The sequence below is a fragment of the Dipteris shenzhenensis genome, chromosome 17 (assembly GCF_047967505.1).
Source record: "Dipteris shenzhenensis isolate YYH24624 ecotype China chromosome 17, Dip_SZ_1.0, whole genome shotgun sequence".
NCBI classification, from domain to species: Eukaryota; Viridiplantae; Streptophyta; class Polypodiopsida; order Gleicheniales; family Dipteridaceae; genus Dipteris; species Dipteris shenzhenensis.
In genome coordinates, this window is record NC_141612.1 from 28,962,535 (window position 1) to 28,976,345 (window position 13,811).

The 13,811-nt window shown below is 43.9% G+C and overlaps 1 protein-coding gene across 3 annotated transcripts; it reads left to right on the top strand.

Moving 5' to 3' along the window:
• Positions 1–9,385: 9,385 nt before the first annotated feature.
• LOC147891948 (protein RER1A-like) lies at positions 9,386–13,306 on the top strand. Of its 3 annotated transcripts, none has more exons than XM_087388760.1 (4): positions 9,386–10,034; positions 12,041–12,221; positions 12,325–12,357; positions 12,704–13,306. In XM_087388760.1, exons 1-4 carry the CDS (start codon positions 9,697–9,699, stop codon positions 12,776–12,778), a joined length of 627 nt encoding a protein of 208 aa, XP_087244886.1. In that variant the 5' UTR covers positions 9,386–9,696; the 3' UTR covers positions 12,779–13,306. The 3 variants fall into 3 exon arrangements, with proteins under 3 accessions (XP_087244886.1, XP_087244888.1, XP_087244887.1); XM_087388762.1 differs by having other exon boundaries at positions 9,387–10,034; positions 12,325–12,391; XM_087388761.1 differs by having other exon boundaries at positions 9,389–10,034; positions 12,325–12,408.
• The last annotated feature ends 505 nt before the right edge of the window (positions 13,307–13,811 follow it).

Consider the following 13,811-nt stretch of genomic DNA (forward strand, 5'->3'; position numbering starts at 1 on the left):
GAGGTGGCAAGATTCCTTGTCCCCTCCTAGAGGTTTGAACATATTATAAAATTGGGAGAGACCAAGGGAGTATCATAGGCTTGAGATATGGGGCTTGATTTATGTGGAAAAATGAGGCAAAGGGTTGTTGCACACAATTGAGAGTGAGTAACCACCTAGCCCACATGGGAGACTTTTCCACACACACCATACATGTGAGAGGATGCATTTATTGGGAGAGAGCCCCTCTCTTGGCTATAAAAGGAGGGGGCTATTCCTTGATGAGACACACTCATTCTTGTAAAGCCACCTAGCTAGTACTTTGATATTTGCCTCTCATCCTTCCTTTCAAATAAAGCATGGTCTTCATCCCTTGATGTCTCTATCTTTACATTCCTCCTCCCATCATGTACATGCTTCTCTTCCCCCTCTCCCTTTCCCCTTGTGTCATAGTCTCCCTCGTCATTCCCTCCCCTTCTAATTCCTTTTTCCCTCCCATGATAACGTTTTGCTCTCACGTTCTCGTTTCCTCTATGGCCCTCGAGCGTCACCATGCTTAGCCTCTAGCCTCTGGTCCTGATTTCTTTTCCATCTAATAGAAATGGTGTGGCTGCTGGGATCGAAATCTCCACGGCTAGTGGTATAAAATCTGTTACTCCTACGACTAGGTGCGGCACTGTGGCCTCTTCCATGCACAGTTCTCTTCTTTTGCACCTCTAAACTATGTGCCTTCCCTATCTCTATGGCTGCAAAACCTCCTTGCTTCTGCACTTTCGGTCTGCCTGCTTCTTGCTCATGGTTCCTACGTGTATTCTGGCCGACGAATCTTCTGCTCGTACCAGTTGCATCTGCAGAACTGTACCATCTGTGCTCCTTCTAAGCTCCTACGCGTGCACTGGATTCGCGCGTCTACTATGTTCACCCATGCGATAGTTTTCTGGGCTCCTGCGTCTTTTGGTCGCGGACAGTTTCTCGCTTTGCGCGTCTATTGTGTTCACCTGCGTGATAGTTTTCTGGGCTGCTACGTCTTCTGGTCGCGGACCATCCCGCCCCCCCTCTCTCTTTCTCTTTCTCCTTCTCCTCTCCTCTCTTTTTATTAAAGAGTAGGATTTGAACCCAAGACCTCCCCCTTCACAAAAGGGAGACTTATCATTAGGCCAACAAGTTGGAAGTGATGAAAATGTAATGATTTTTGTTTATATATTGAAATCTCGAGAACTGTTACTCTCTAACCGTGGGGAGTTTACTCTTGTTGTAAAAAGCAAAAGTACTTCATTTCATGTGCTCTATTCAGATCTCCTGCTAGATCGTCGATTCGGAACTTTTCCAAGTCCACTTCACGGACGCACGCCACACGAGGAGGGTGGATATTTATGTCACTTCTCGACGCGTTTAAGGATTTGGTGCCTGGTCCTCTGTGCCTTACGGCTACCAATGCACGAGATCTCTTCCTTGATCTTCATGTCGACCTTCAACGGCTGATTGTCTAGTGCATTGTTCAAGGAAATGATGCGTGGGATGATACACCGTGGATGATTCATGGTGAAGAACTACTGATACATTGGGAGAACTTTGATTTTAATTCTACTCATTGTGCAGTGATCGAACTACTTGCTGCTTTAGAGGTAATTAAAACGGTGTCCTTCATCAAAGGGTGGGATGCTCCCCAAGCTTGGGGGGAGATTTGGTGCATCTGCTTGTTGATTCTTGTGGATAAGCTCGTCCTGAATGGTTTATTCTCAATCTCACTACAAAGGTTTCTAGGCCTCGGCTATGGTTGGTAATGTTTCGACCAAGGAATCCATTTGTACCTAATCAACCTTTTGTGCCTCATTTCGAGCTTCAAGTTGTAATTCTTTTTGGTCTAAAGATAAACTATCAACAAAGGATTGCAAGTTTATTTGGTGCTGAACATTTGGCTCAAGTGTTGAATTCTCCCCACCCTCTCCTTCTACCTATCCTGGACTACCAAGAAACTTGGGATGTCCGAATTTTAGTCTTGGTGTGATGACATCTTGGATCCTTCAATTTGATAGAGCTTACAAACCTTCGACCAAGGTTGTTGGCGTGGGTGTGAAGCTTACTTCACCGGTGGTGAGGAGTATTGTTATAGCAAGTCTGCACTTGCAAGTACTTGCAATCAAGCTGAGTACTTGATGCTCATTTTTGGGCTACAAAAGTCACAAGAACATCATGTTAAGCAACTTGAAGTGCAAGGAGATTCTCAACTAGTGTGTGAACAAGTTAGTGGAAGGTGGAAGGTGCGGAGCAAGGGCTTGGTTCCACGACATCAACAAGCATTGGAACTTTGCAACCAATTTGAAGAGGTAAAAATTCAGCATATCCCTTGAGCTCGAAATCTAGTTGCTGATTTCTTGGCACGTGAAGCTTGTACTTCAATCATGCATGATGCGAGTGGAAGCACCATCCCAACAAAGCCGCAAGCCACGAAGGAGGGTGATCATTTGTAAGGAATGCAAAGGTTGTGGTCATCATGAAACTAAGTGTTGGGCATACTTGATACGAGTTCACCAACTTCGGAAGATCATCAGAAAGGTCCTCAAGAACATTGCTCAAAAAAAGGATGCCAGACCGCACACCCCTTAAAGAAATAGCATGGCAACTACAAGAACTGGAAGAAGCTGAAGGTGATGTGCAAGCTCTCCAACTGTTGACATTTGTCATGGCATTCTTGTTTGCCTTGATGAACAACCTCATGCAGCGCCGTGTCTCTAACCCTCGCTTGTAAAGATGGATGTCATATCATGAGGGTTGGTCCTTTTAAGATTGTCTATGTGCTATTCTATGCTAAAGATTCTTCCCATGTAGTATTTCACAATACACCAGTCACACCACACCAGTCACACCCTACCCTGCCTATGTGTGCTTTGTGGATGTATCTTCACCCGATTTTTAGTTCAAGCTTCCTCTTTCTATTGTTTGTCCATAGATAAGCCTTGTCTTGCCTCTCTCTTTTCCATCCTCCAAGCATGGCTGACATTCTCGTGTTTTGTGGACGGGTGGAAGAAAATCCAAATGAGTATCTTGTGGCCTTCAAGTGCCATTGTGTTTCTCTCAACTTTCTTACTAAAGACAGATGGCTGTTGGTTCTTCCCACATTTCTAGAGGGTTTGGCTCAAGTGTGGTATGAGAAGCAGGCCGAAGACGTTCGCCAAAGCTGGCCAAGGTTGACAGCAGCGATGATTGAGTATTTTGGTAAAGAAGAGGAGCCCGAGAATATGTACCTGCAGGTGGCAAACTTGAAGCAGTCAGAAGGTGAGATGGCGCGTCGATATGTGGATCGAGCAGCCGTGCTCCTGGACCGTTTAATTGCCACACAGGAGGACAATGTCGGATTTCGAGCTGGAATGACTTAGCATGTGTTGGGCTACCTTGTAGTAGGAGCAAGTGACAAATTCCGCCTCAAGCTTAAATGGGAGAATCCAGAAACTATGGTGCCTCGCTTCAAAGAAGACGATTGTCCATCCGCAACCCCCTCAATTCCTGCAACAACAACCTGGGGGGTCTAACTCAGGGGCATACCCCCACCCCTCATCAGGGATGTATCCACTGCCTCCACCTCAAATGTATGGTCCTCCCTTAGATGCTTACCCTCAACAAGGTGTATATTCTCACCCTCCGCCTCAAAGATTTCCCCAGCCTCACCCACGAGCCCCCCTCCTTTCTACTCCCTCGGCCCCTCTAGCTAAATAGGCCCCCCCGGCAGACCGATGCTTTGCGCTCGGAGTTGCAAAAGCTTGTAGAAGCTGGGTTTATTATTCCAGTTCACAATACTGAATGGGTTTCACCAGTGGTAGTTACCCCAAAGAAAAACAACAAGTGGCGGGTCTGCATCGACTATAAGAAAATCAATGCGGCCACCAAGAGGGATTATCATCCTCTTCCCTTTCAAGACCTCATTCTTGAGAAAGTAAGTGGTCATGAGATGTATACTTTTTGTGATGGTTACTTTGGGTTTTATCAAATCAGAATTGCTGAAGAAGATGTGCTAAAAACCACATTTGCCACACCTTGGGGGACATTTGCATTCAAAGTAATGCCATTTGGCCTCACCAATGCTCCTGCTACCTTTCAGAGATTTATGCAGATGGTATTTGCTCCTTATTTGGGGGATTTCTTGGAGGTGTTTTTAGATGATTTTTGTATATTCTCGTCACGTAAGGAGCACGTCATGAAGGTTAGGTTGGCCTTCCAAAGGGTCAATGATGCGAATGGCAGCCTCAACCCGGAGAAATGCACCATTGGAGCCACTCAAGGGAGGTTACTGGGACATATTTTCTCATCCGAGGATGTCAAGCCTAACCCTGAGAAGGTAGAAGCTATCCTCAAGCTCTCCCCACCAACAACCAAACATCAGGTACCGTCATTTGTCAATCTAGCAGGATACTATCGCCGCTTCATTGATCAATATGCTGCTTTGACACGACCCATGACTATGCTATTAAAAGATGGGGTTGATTTCTCTTGGGATGAGGATTGTGATCATGGGTTTGCACAAATCAAGAATGCTCTGGCTTTAGAACCCATTCTACGCAATCTAGATTAGTCAAAGACTTTCTATATCAATTCTAGGTCTGGTGAGCACACTCTGGTAGGTATTCTTCTCTAGCAAGGGGAGGATCGGTTCATGTATCCCGTTCGATTTGCTTCTCGACAATTGCTTGGCACTGAGCGATGCTATTCAGAGGCTGACAAGCATGCCTTGTCTTTGGTGTTCTGCATTGAGAAATTTAAGCATTATGTGGCTGGAAAGTCCTTCATTATACTCACTAGCACTGGTCTTGCAAAGTAGGTTCTTCAATCACCAAATCCCATGGGCCGGTTGGCCAAATGGTTGGCAGTTCTACAAGAATATGATTTTTCTTTAAAAATTGTAAAAGGGGGTTGTTCCAACTTGAAGAATGCTTTGATTGATTTAGAGGAGTGCCTCGATGTAGCCCTTGTAGCAGCCATAGAAGTTGGGGATCCATGGTATGGTGGTATCTACAGGTTTCTGACCGCTTTCTCCTTTCCTCCAGAAAGTACTAGCTATGAGAGAAAGAAGATCCGCAAAGATAGTAGGCGCTACACCTTCTTTGATGGGGTGTTGTACTATCAAGGCATGGATGGGGTACTAAGACGGGCCATTGATGCAGATGAAGTGCCTAAGGTATTGAAGCATTATCATGATGGATTTTGTGGAGGTCACTATGCCAGTGACTATACAGCTAAGAAGATTTTACATGTTGGACACTATTGGCCGACCTTGTTCAAGGATGTCACTTTGTATTGTAAAACCTGTGAACCATGCCAATTCTTTGGTAGGAAGGAATTGCATCCTGGGCAACACCACCCAGTGATGTCCATCCATCCATTTAATAGATTTTGTCGGGCCCTTGCCCATGACTGCCCGCAAAAAGAAGTATCTTTTGGTAGCCACTCAGTATGTCACTAAGTGGGCTGAAGCTATCGCCCTCGCCAGTGCAAATGGTAAGGCAATTTCAAATTTCATATTTGAACGTATCTGCACAAGGTTTGGGACACCCATGGAAATTGTCTCTGACCATGGGAGTCTATTCTTAAATGAAGCAGTGGAGTTACTCATGGATCGCATGGGTATTGATCATCACACTTCTAGCATCTATTATCCAGCATCCATGGGTCAAATAGAGCGGACCAATGGTCTCCTTTGTAAAACCATGGGAAAAATGGCCACATGAAACAGGAGCCAGTGGGATCAAAAGGTCACTGAAGCCGTGTGGGCTTACAACATCACTCATAAAACGTCTACAGGTCACACTCCTTTTGAGTTGGTGTATGGAACTGAGGTAGTTTTACCACTAGAGATAGAGATTCCAGCCTTGAGATTGGCACAAGAATAGAGGATGACAGAAGATGAACATGTAGAGGCCAGATTGGTGCAACTTGAGAAGCTAGATGAAACCCGACGCCTTGCACTACATCAAACAGAGATCCAAAAGAATCGACAAAAGGCCCGCTTGGATGTTAAGATTCGCAAGGGATGGGAAAGACATTTTGCTGAGGGGGATGTTGTGCTATGCTTTGATAACAGATTGGACCACCAAATGGATAAGAAGCTTCTGCCACTGTGGACCGGTCCATACAAAGTCATCAAGGAACGTAGCAATGGGTCTGTACAAGTTCAGGAGCTGCATGAACCATATGGCAAGAAGGTGATCAACAAGCGTTACCTCAAGCCCTTCTTTGTGCGTGATGGACCCAAGCATGGAAATGCTGTGCATTCCCTGCCTGGGGGGGGGAACTGTTATGGATAAATTTGTCTAAGGAAAAAGGCATAAATATGAGTGTGTGTTTGTATGTGTGGCAATAGTATAATAAAATATGGTGTGCATAGGGCCCAGGGTTGAGGTGGCAGAACATGCAAGTTCTACTTGCAATTCCTACATGCATGTTCTACATGCAAGTTCTACTTGTAGCTCCTACATGCATGTTCTACATGCAAGTCTGACATGCGAATCCTACATGTATGTTCTACATGCGAGTCCTACATGCAACATGCAACTCCTACATGCAACTTACAACTCCTACATGCAACTTCTACATGTAGAGAGAGAATGTCTTATAATTCCTACATGCAGAGAGAGAAGCTCTCCAACTCGTATAAATATCCCATGATGGAATGAAGCTCAGACTCTTTGGGGCATTGTGTTGAGTTCTACCTTGGTATTCCAAGCAATTGTCTCCAAGTGTCCATGCTTCCTTGCACTCCATGTCTAAAACCATGTCCTAACCTTGCAACTCCTCCTCCCCTCTCCTCCAACCTTGCAACCCATCCTCTCCCTCTCCTCCTCCCTCTTTCTCCTCCTCCTCCCTCCTCCTCCTCCCTTCTCCTCCTTCCTCCTCCTTCCTTCTCCACCCTCTCCTCCTCCCTTCTCCTCCCTCCTGCTCCTTCCTCCTCCTCCCTCTCCTCCTCCCTTCTCCTCCCTCCTCCTCCTTCCATCTGCTCTTACAACTTCTTCCTCTCCCACTCCTATGCTCTACCTAAACCCTTAGTCCCTGAACCCTTGACCTCCATGATCAACGAGGGAGACGAGTTCTCTGCCATGTACTCTACCCGAACCTTGGATCCTCCTTCTAAACCCTGAACCTCTGCTAAACCCTGGAACCTCCTTCTAAACCTTGGAACCTCCTTTTGAACCCTGAACCTCCCTCTAACCCTCAAACTCCTCCTAAACCTTGCAACCCCCAGCGAAAGCTTTCATTACCCCAATCATGATGATGCACGTCCCTTTCACACATGCATGCACTATGTTTGCTTACCACAGTTAAGCCTATGTCTCTCATCGGAATACGACCCGAGGTCCTAAGCTACAATTATACTACAAATGACCACACTGATATATCCATAGGTAACAAAAAGCCTCGAAACCCTGCATACTGAGAATACCCTACTCTTCCTGCGGAAGCCGTGGGAAAGAGCCAACACAAGGTTATAGAAAAGTTGGTATTTTCCTTCATTATGAAATATTAATGCATCAATTGCCTATTAAAAATAGGGGCCAACACAGATATGAGCCCAATTTCTCACATTGGCCATCTTGTCGCTGAGTTTGGTAGATCGTCTAGAAAGCCATTATGGAAGCTGGTATCCTGAATGACTAAATGTATGTATTTTGGAAACATGAGCTTGGTGATCTTTTATGCTTAGCTCAGACCTTGCAATGGTATGGTTTATGGTCAAGGGAGCTATGCTTTATGTTATTTGCCTATTTGAGAACCATGCAGTCTTGCATGGTAGGGATGTCATAGGTTTGAGAAGCTAACGAAGCTATATCTAGGAGATTATAACAATAAGGGAGCACATGTAACATTCACTATAAGTAAGCACCTTTAAACTTAGGAGGAAATTCCTTTCTTGGGTTGACCATGCCAACAATATACTATGACACTTCCTCCCTACCACATTGGCCTCCTCCACTATAACAAAAAAGGTAAAGCCCTTGAGCACAGCTAAGGAGGACCTTAGCGAGATGAGAAACGTATGTGTAATGGAGGCAGGGCAAGTGACATCGATTTGCATTGCCCCATTTAGGCACACTAAGGATGACCTTAGTGAGATGAGAAATGTGTGCCTGATGGGGGAAGTGTGAACGATGTGACATCAATTCGCATTGCCCCCATCAAGCACATTAAGGAAGAGTTTGGTTAGATGAGAAATGTTTGCATGATGGGCACAGTGCAAACAATGTGACATCGATTCGCACTGCTCCCATGAGTCACACATTGATGCCACACTAATGTGACATCAATGAACACTATTATAGTGGATGCACTTGCAGTCTCAATCTCATGTCAACATGAGTTGTGGATGGATGAGCTAGAAGAGGAGGGAAAACTGTATATCTTTGCTTTCCTTGTTGCGGGGCCAATAGTCTTGAACTTAAAGCATCCCCAAAGCTGTGCGAAAAAAATTTAACCTTCAAAGATGAGTCTTCTTCTGCATTATATTGCAAAAGGTGAAGCCTGATGTAGCTAAGGGTGAGAAATGCATTCCTGATGGGGGGCAGTAGTGCAAACAATGCAACGTTGATTCAAACTGGCCCCTTGAGGCACATATTGATGCGACATCATCGAACACACTGCTTGAGGGCTCGATCTCATGTCAACAAAATCTGTGGGTGAGGCCAAAAGGGGAGGAAGTGCATGTGTTATTCACTTTCCTGGGTCAATAGGATTCTTGAACTCAAGGCATTTTCCAAAGTTTGGGCAAACCTTTATGAGAGATGAGTCTTCTTTTGCAAAGACAAGTCTTCTTCTTTTGCTCCCATTCTTCTTCTAACCTTTCAAAGATGAGTCTTCTTTTGCATTGCAATGCAAAAGGTAAAAGCCTGAGTGCAACTAAGAGGGCCTCCCCGCGCATGCTAGTGGGGCTGGTCCAGCCTCACTAGCATGGAGGATTTGCATCCCCATGGCTCCAAAATGCTATGCCCAGCATTTTCCCTGGCATTGGACTACTAACATTCCAATGCCCAAGCCCTGTGAGATTGGTGCATAGATGTCGAGCTTCTTTCCGATTGGTTGAACAACCTGCAACAGCCTTGTGAGGTCATCATTACTGAGAAGTTGGAATCACAAAGCTTTCATGGGGACGTGCTTTTCGCAATGCTAGCTTAAGCATCTCCCCCCAGCTAGGGTTCCGGTGGCAACAGCAGGAGCGTGGGGAGGCCCTGTGAGGATGGGAAATGGGAGGAGTGCTCCGCAATAGTCCCATCAGGCACACATGGATGACATCATCATCGAGCACGACGGACACTGACGGTGCATGGATTGGGGGGCGCGATCTGATGTGAACGCGAGCGAGGTTTGCAGGAGGAGAGGCCAAAGGGGAGGAGGAGAGGGAAAAGTGCAAATGTGTGGAGCATATTCGCTATAATGCCTTGGTGTTGAAGCCGGGTCAAATAGGATTCTTGAACTTGAGAGAGAGGCAGGTTCCCAAAGTTTGGGCAGAAAAGATTTGTAAGGTTGAAGAGAAAGATGAGTCTTGTGTTACAAAAGATATGAATCATCTGCTTTTTCTTCTTTTGCTCAAATTCACTCTTGTTCGATCTTCATCTTCATCTTCATCTTCATCTTCTTCATCAATTCCTTGCTTCCATTTCTAGATTTGCCTCTGAATTTTGAAGAAGCAGATTATCTTTGCACATCTTCTCACAGAAATATAGGTTTTCTGTTTCCATGGAACCTCCTTTTGTCGATGACGCTTCTTCCAACCCCTTGCTCCAATGGCGCGCCGACCTCTCTCGCAAATTTCAGTATTACCTCGACAAATCTACCCCTCATCCCGTCTCTCGCTGGCTTGGATCCGTCCTTGTGGCTTCCATCTACTGCTTGCGCGTCTACTTCCTTCAGGGTTTCTACATCGTCACCTACGGATTGGGGATCTACCTCCTCAACCTCTTGATCGGTTTTCTGTCCCCGCAAGTCGACCCCGAGAGCGAAGGGCCTACTCTGCCATCCAAAGGCAGCGACGAGTTCAAGCCTTTCGTTCGCAGGCTCCCGGAATTCAAGTTTTGGTAAAGATTGCTGCTGCCCTTTCATTTCCTCGTTTTTCCGCTATCGTGATTGAAGAACTGCTAATCGAGCCTCATTGCTTGCCAATCATCTGTGTCTCGTTGTTTCTTGCCGTCATCTTAGCAAATGTCTGACGATCTATACGATTCTGAAATTTCGGCATGTGTGGACCAATCTCCAGGCGAGAATGATCATTTTTAGCCTCTCTGTAGTCAGCACTAGGTCACATGTGAAACGTAACCTACAAATACGACAAAATTGGCAAAGAGGGAGAGTTTCGTTTAAGAGCCCTTTTTGTTATATTGCTTACAACAGATACCTGTATGTTGAAAGTCCCAAGGATCTGCACTAGTTGAATCTATTTTCCATGAAGAGTGGTCATATTATAAAACAAATCAACCTTAAGTTCTCCTGTGTGGGTTTCAGCATTGAACGTTCAGGAAGTTATGCTCGCGACCTAAAATGCTTATGCCGTTCTTAGCTTGTGGCACAAGTTAGTATCACTACATCCATGAAACAAATATTAATGCCGCCATGGGTGCAGGATGTCGTTTATATACTCATTCCCAAACTTGTCTCAGTGTTATGCCTTATTTTGTCCCCTCTTCTTTCTGTGTGCCGTGAAATTTATTTTACTACCTTAATACTTTCATGATAATTAGATTTTCAAGGCTGCAACTTTGTCATCTGTGTAAGGTTTATGCTAGTAAGCATGAGGTTACAGATTCTGGAATCTTTTGAAACCCAGAAGGCAGCTTATGTTTGGGCAGTGATGAGAACATAAGCACTTTGCTTACTAAGTTATATTTTATATTTTATTTTTGTCATGTACTCATAATTTTCTTTAAAGTCGCTTACAAACTCCCTCCTTTCCTTTGTTCTTTCACCTGTTTTATTCTTATGAATATATGAATTTACAGCGTTTCAATTCACAATTGACATTGACTTTGGATAGCTATTCTAAAGGGGAAAAATAAGTCAAGTTTGTGGGGTTTAGCACTACAGTTTGTAGGGGTGGTTGTGATCTTGGAGGGGACTGCAGATGCCCCACCTCGCTCTTTGTACCTCACGTTGGATGTGACCACTTTGCTCCCCCCCCCCCTTCCGCCCTCACGCTTGAGAAAATCTTTTACAGCATGTATCTTTTCTTTCTAATGTCCTATAGACACTAGTGTTCTGCATTAAAACTCATACATTATCATGATTGGACTATAGCTTGTTTCTGATTTGGCAAAATATGGAGTCATTTCTTCCCAATTCCATAGATTTTCCTGCCTTTGTACAACTAAGGAGTCTTTTATCACTCAATGTAGTAATTTGATTACTTTACTACTACACAAGAGGTATAATCTAAGGAAAATAATGAAAAAAGTATGCACAATCTTAGATATGAAGTCTTTTATCTATGGTGTATCGGCCTTAGGTATGTTTAGAATGATTGAACATAAGCTGAAAACAAAAAGCGGGGAGCTGAATAGCCCGCTTTTCTTTTAGTTTCAAAAGAGAGTTTGTTTGAGTATGCTTGTGCTTTCTTAGTTAGAAATGTATTTTTGCCTCTTTGTAGTAAATGATATGTAAGTGTAAAGGGCCATTTAGCTTTTTATCTTTTAAATGAGAGAGAGAGAGAGAGAGAGAGAGAGAGAGAGAGAGCGTTATTCCAGTTTTTTGGAAGATTTTGTTTCTTGACTTGCTTGTTTATTTTTGCTTAGTCACCTGCTTCCTCTCTTCTTTATTTCTTGTTTTCTTTCTCTTTTGTTTATTTGACGTATTTTAGTAAGCACTGGGTTTGCCCAAGAGACTCCGCGGGTCTTTAGAAACATGGGTAAGTTTAGGCATCCCACACATGGATCTGCAGATTAGAGTTGCATGTGTGAAGCTAAAGCTAACATGCTTGTTACATTGTGAATGTTCCAAGGGATGATCTACATTTTATGTTGTAGAACGTTTTTGACACATGGTTAAATCTTGTTTTCCATATCCTGAGCAGAATGTCTCGTTTGTGTCACAGGTATGCTTTGACGAAAGCCTTTTGTGTGGCTTTCCTCATGACATTCTTTTCAATATTTGATGTGCCTGTTTTCTGGCCTATTTTACTGCTTTACTGGATAGTACTTTTCTTCCTCACTATGAAACGACAAATACGACATATGATCAAGTACAAATATTTGCCTTTCACTGTCGGTAAACAGGTAAGATTACTGCTTCAAGATTATATTGTTAATGGATTATAATCTAACTTCGTAGTTGATTTAAAGATGTATTTTGTTGAGAGCTTTTTTTCTGTCTCTGCAGCGCTATTCAGGAAAGAAGCCTTCATCTGACAAGGCAAGCTCTTCTAGAGATTAAGTGCTCCTACAAGGTTGATGATGAACAAGGGTGATGGTCGTATCTCTTTTGATTGTCAGACCTAGCAGCTAGCTTGTCATGCCCTTCTTCCAAAAGTTATTGGAGGGATTCTGTGTGTCATGCTATCTCTGTTAGCATTGAACTTGGTCTTTGGAATCCCTTCATCTGTTTCCTTTTTTGTGTAGCCTTTCGTGGTATCGTTTGTGTGTTTAAACCTTTCAAGATTTCTGTGGCTATAAATGTGAAATCTCGAAATGCCATACCGTATACGTAGCTTAATGTATTCTCATTTTGTGTAGGTTGGAATGGATGTCATTTTGTGTAGGTTGGAATGGATGTTGTGGAGGAGATAACAGAATCCAAGATTCAAGATAGTCCTGATGTTGAGGCGCCATCTTGAGATTTTCTGCTTAGCTACTTTGTCTGGAGATTTCGCTCTTTCAGCAACTTCCTTGTAAATTGTGGTGGAATGTTTCCAACTATCCTGGCTGTCAAGGGCTGCAATACCACATTTTTTGGCTGTGTCAATCTCCTTTCAAGGGACTAGGAGGAACACGTGTCATGGATTACAAGTTATTTTTTTCTTGTTATTGATGGAACCAAGTGCAGGTTGTTTATAGTGAAATAGAAAAATGTAGCTTCGTGTAGAGCGAGCGAATGGTTTTATTACCTGATTCATTTCTCCATGGGGCCAAGAGGGCTTCTACTGGAATTGCTGTTGTGATATTTGACAGTTGGCAAAACCGTCAATGGCCATCATCAGTGTCTTACAGCTACCACTTTCAGCAATAGTATACTGATGGCATTTTTGCTGACCTGGATACCAGTTTATGTTACATGAAAGCAGGTCATCCCCCATCCCCTCTTCTTTTCTATTGATTTTATCAAGTATTATGCTGCTGATATCTTCTTTTTAATATATAGCCCTTAAGGCTGATACCTTTGGTGATAGTTGGCACCTCTCTCTCTCTCTCTCCCTCCTCCCCCCCCCCCCTTTTCCTCCCCGCCCCCCTTTCCCCTGGGCTCACCTGGTCTCTTTCCTGCATATCTGCACCCTCAAATGGCACGTCAAGCATAGTGTTTCGAAGCTTGTCTAGGAGTTTCTAGATGTCTCAAAATGTTTCGAAACTAGGGCTCAACTTTTGATATTGCAAAAAGCTATGCCTACTGGTTGAAACTTGAGACTTAGCAGGCCCATGTTTCTTTGGCACTGAAATGCTTTGAAATGTTGCAAAGTTTTGGTTTCTGTGGAAGAAGTTTTTTGATTACCATAAACTCAAGTCCATTTCACAGGGTTGGAAGTCTTCATTTTGGTTTTATGTTATGTTCATGATGATCTAGTAAAAGGAACCTGCTCTTATATGTGAGGATCTGTGTGACCTGCAGGTATGCTTTGTTGTGCGAAGCAGGAAGTTAGATTGTGACACATTGCC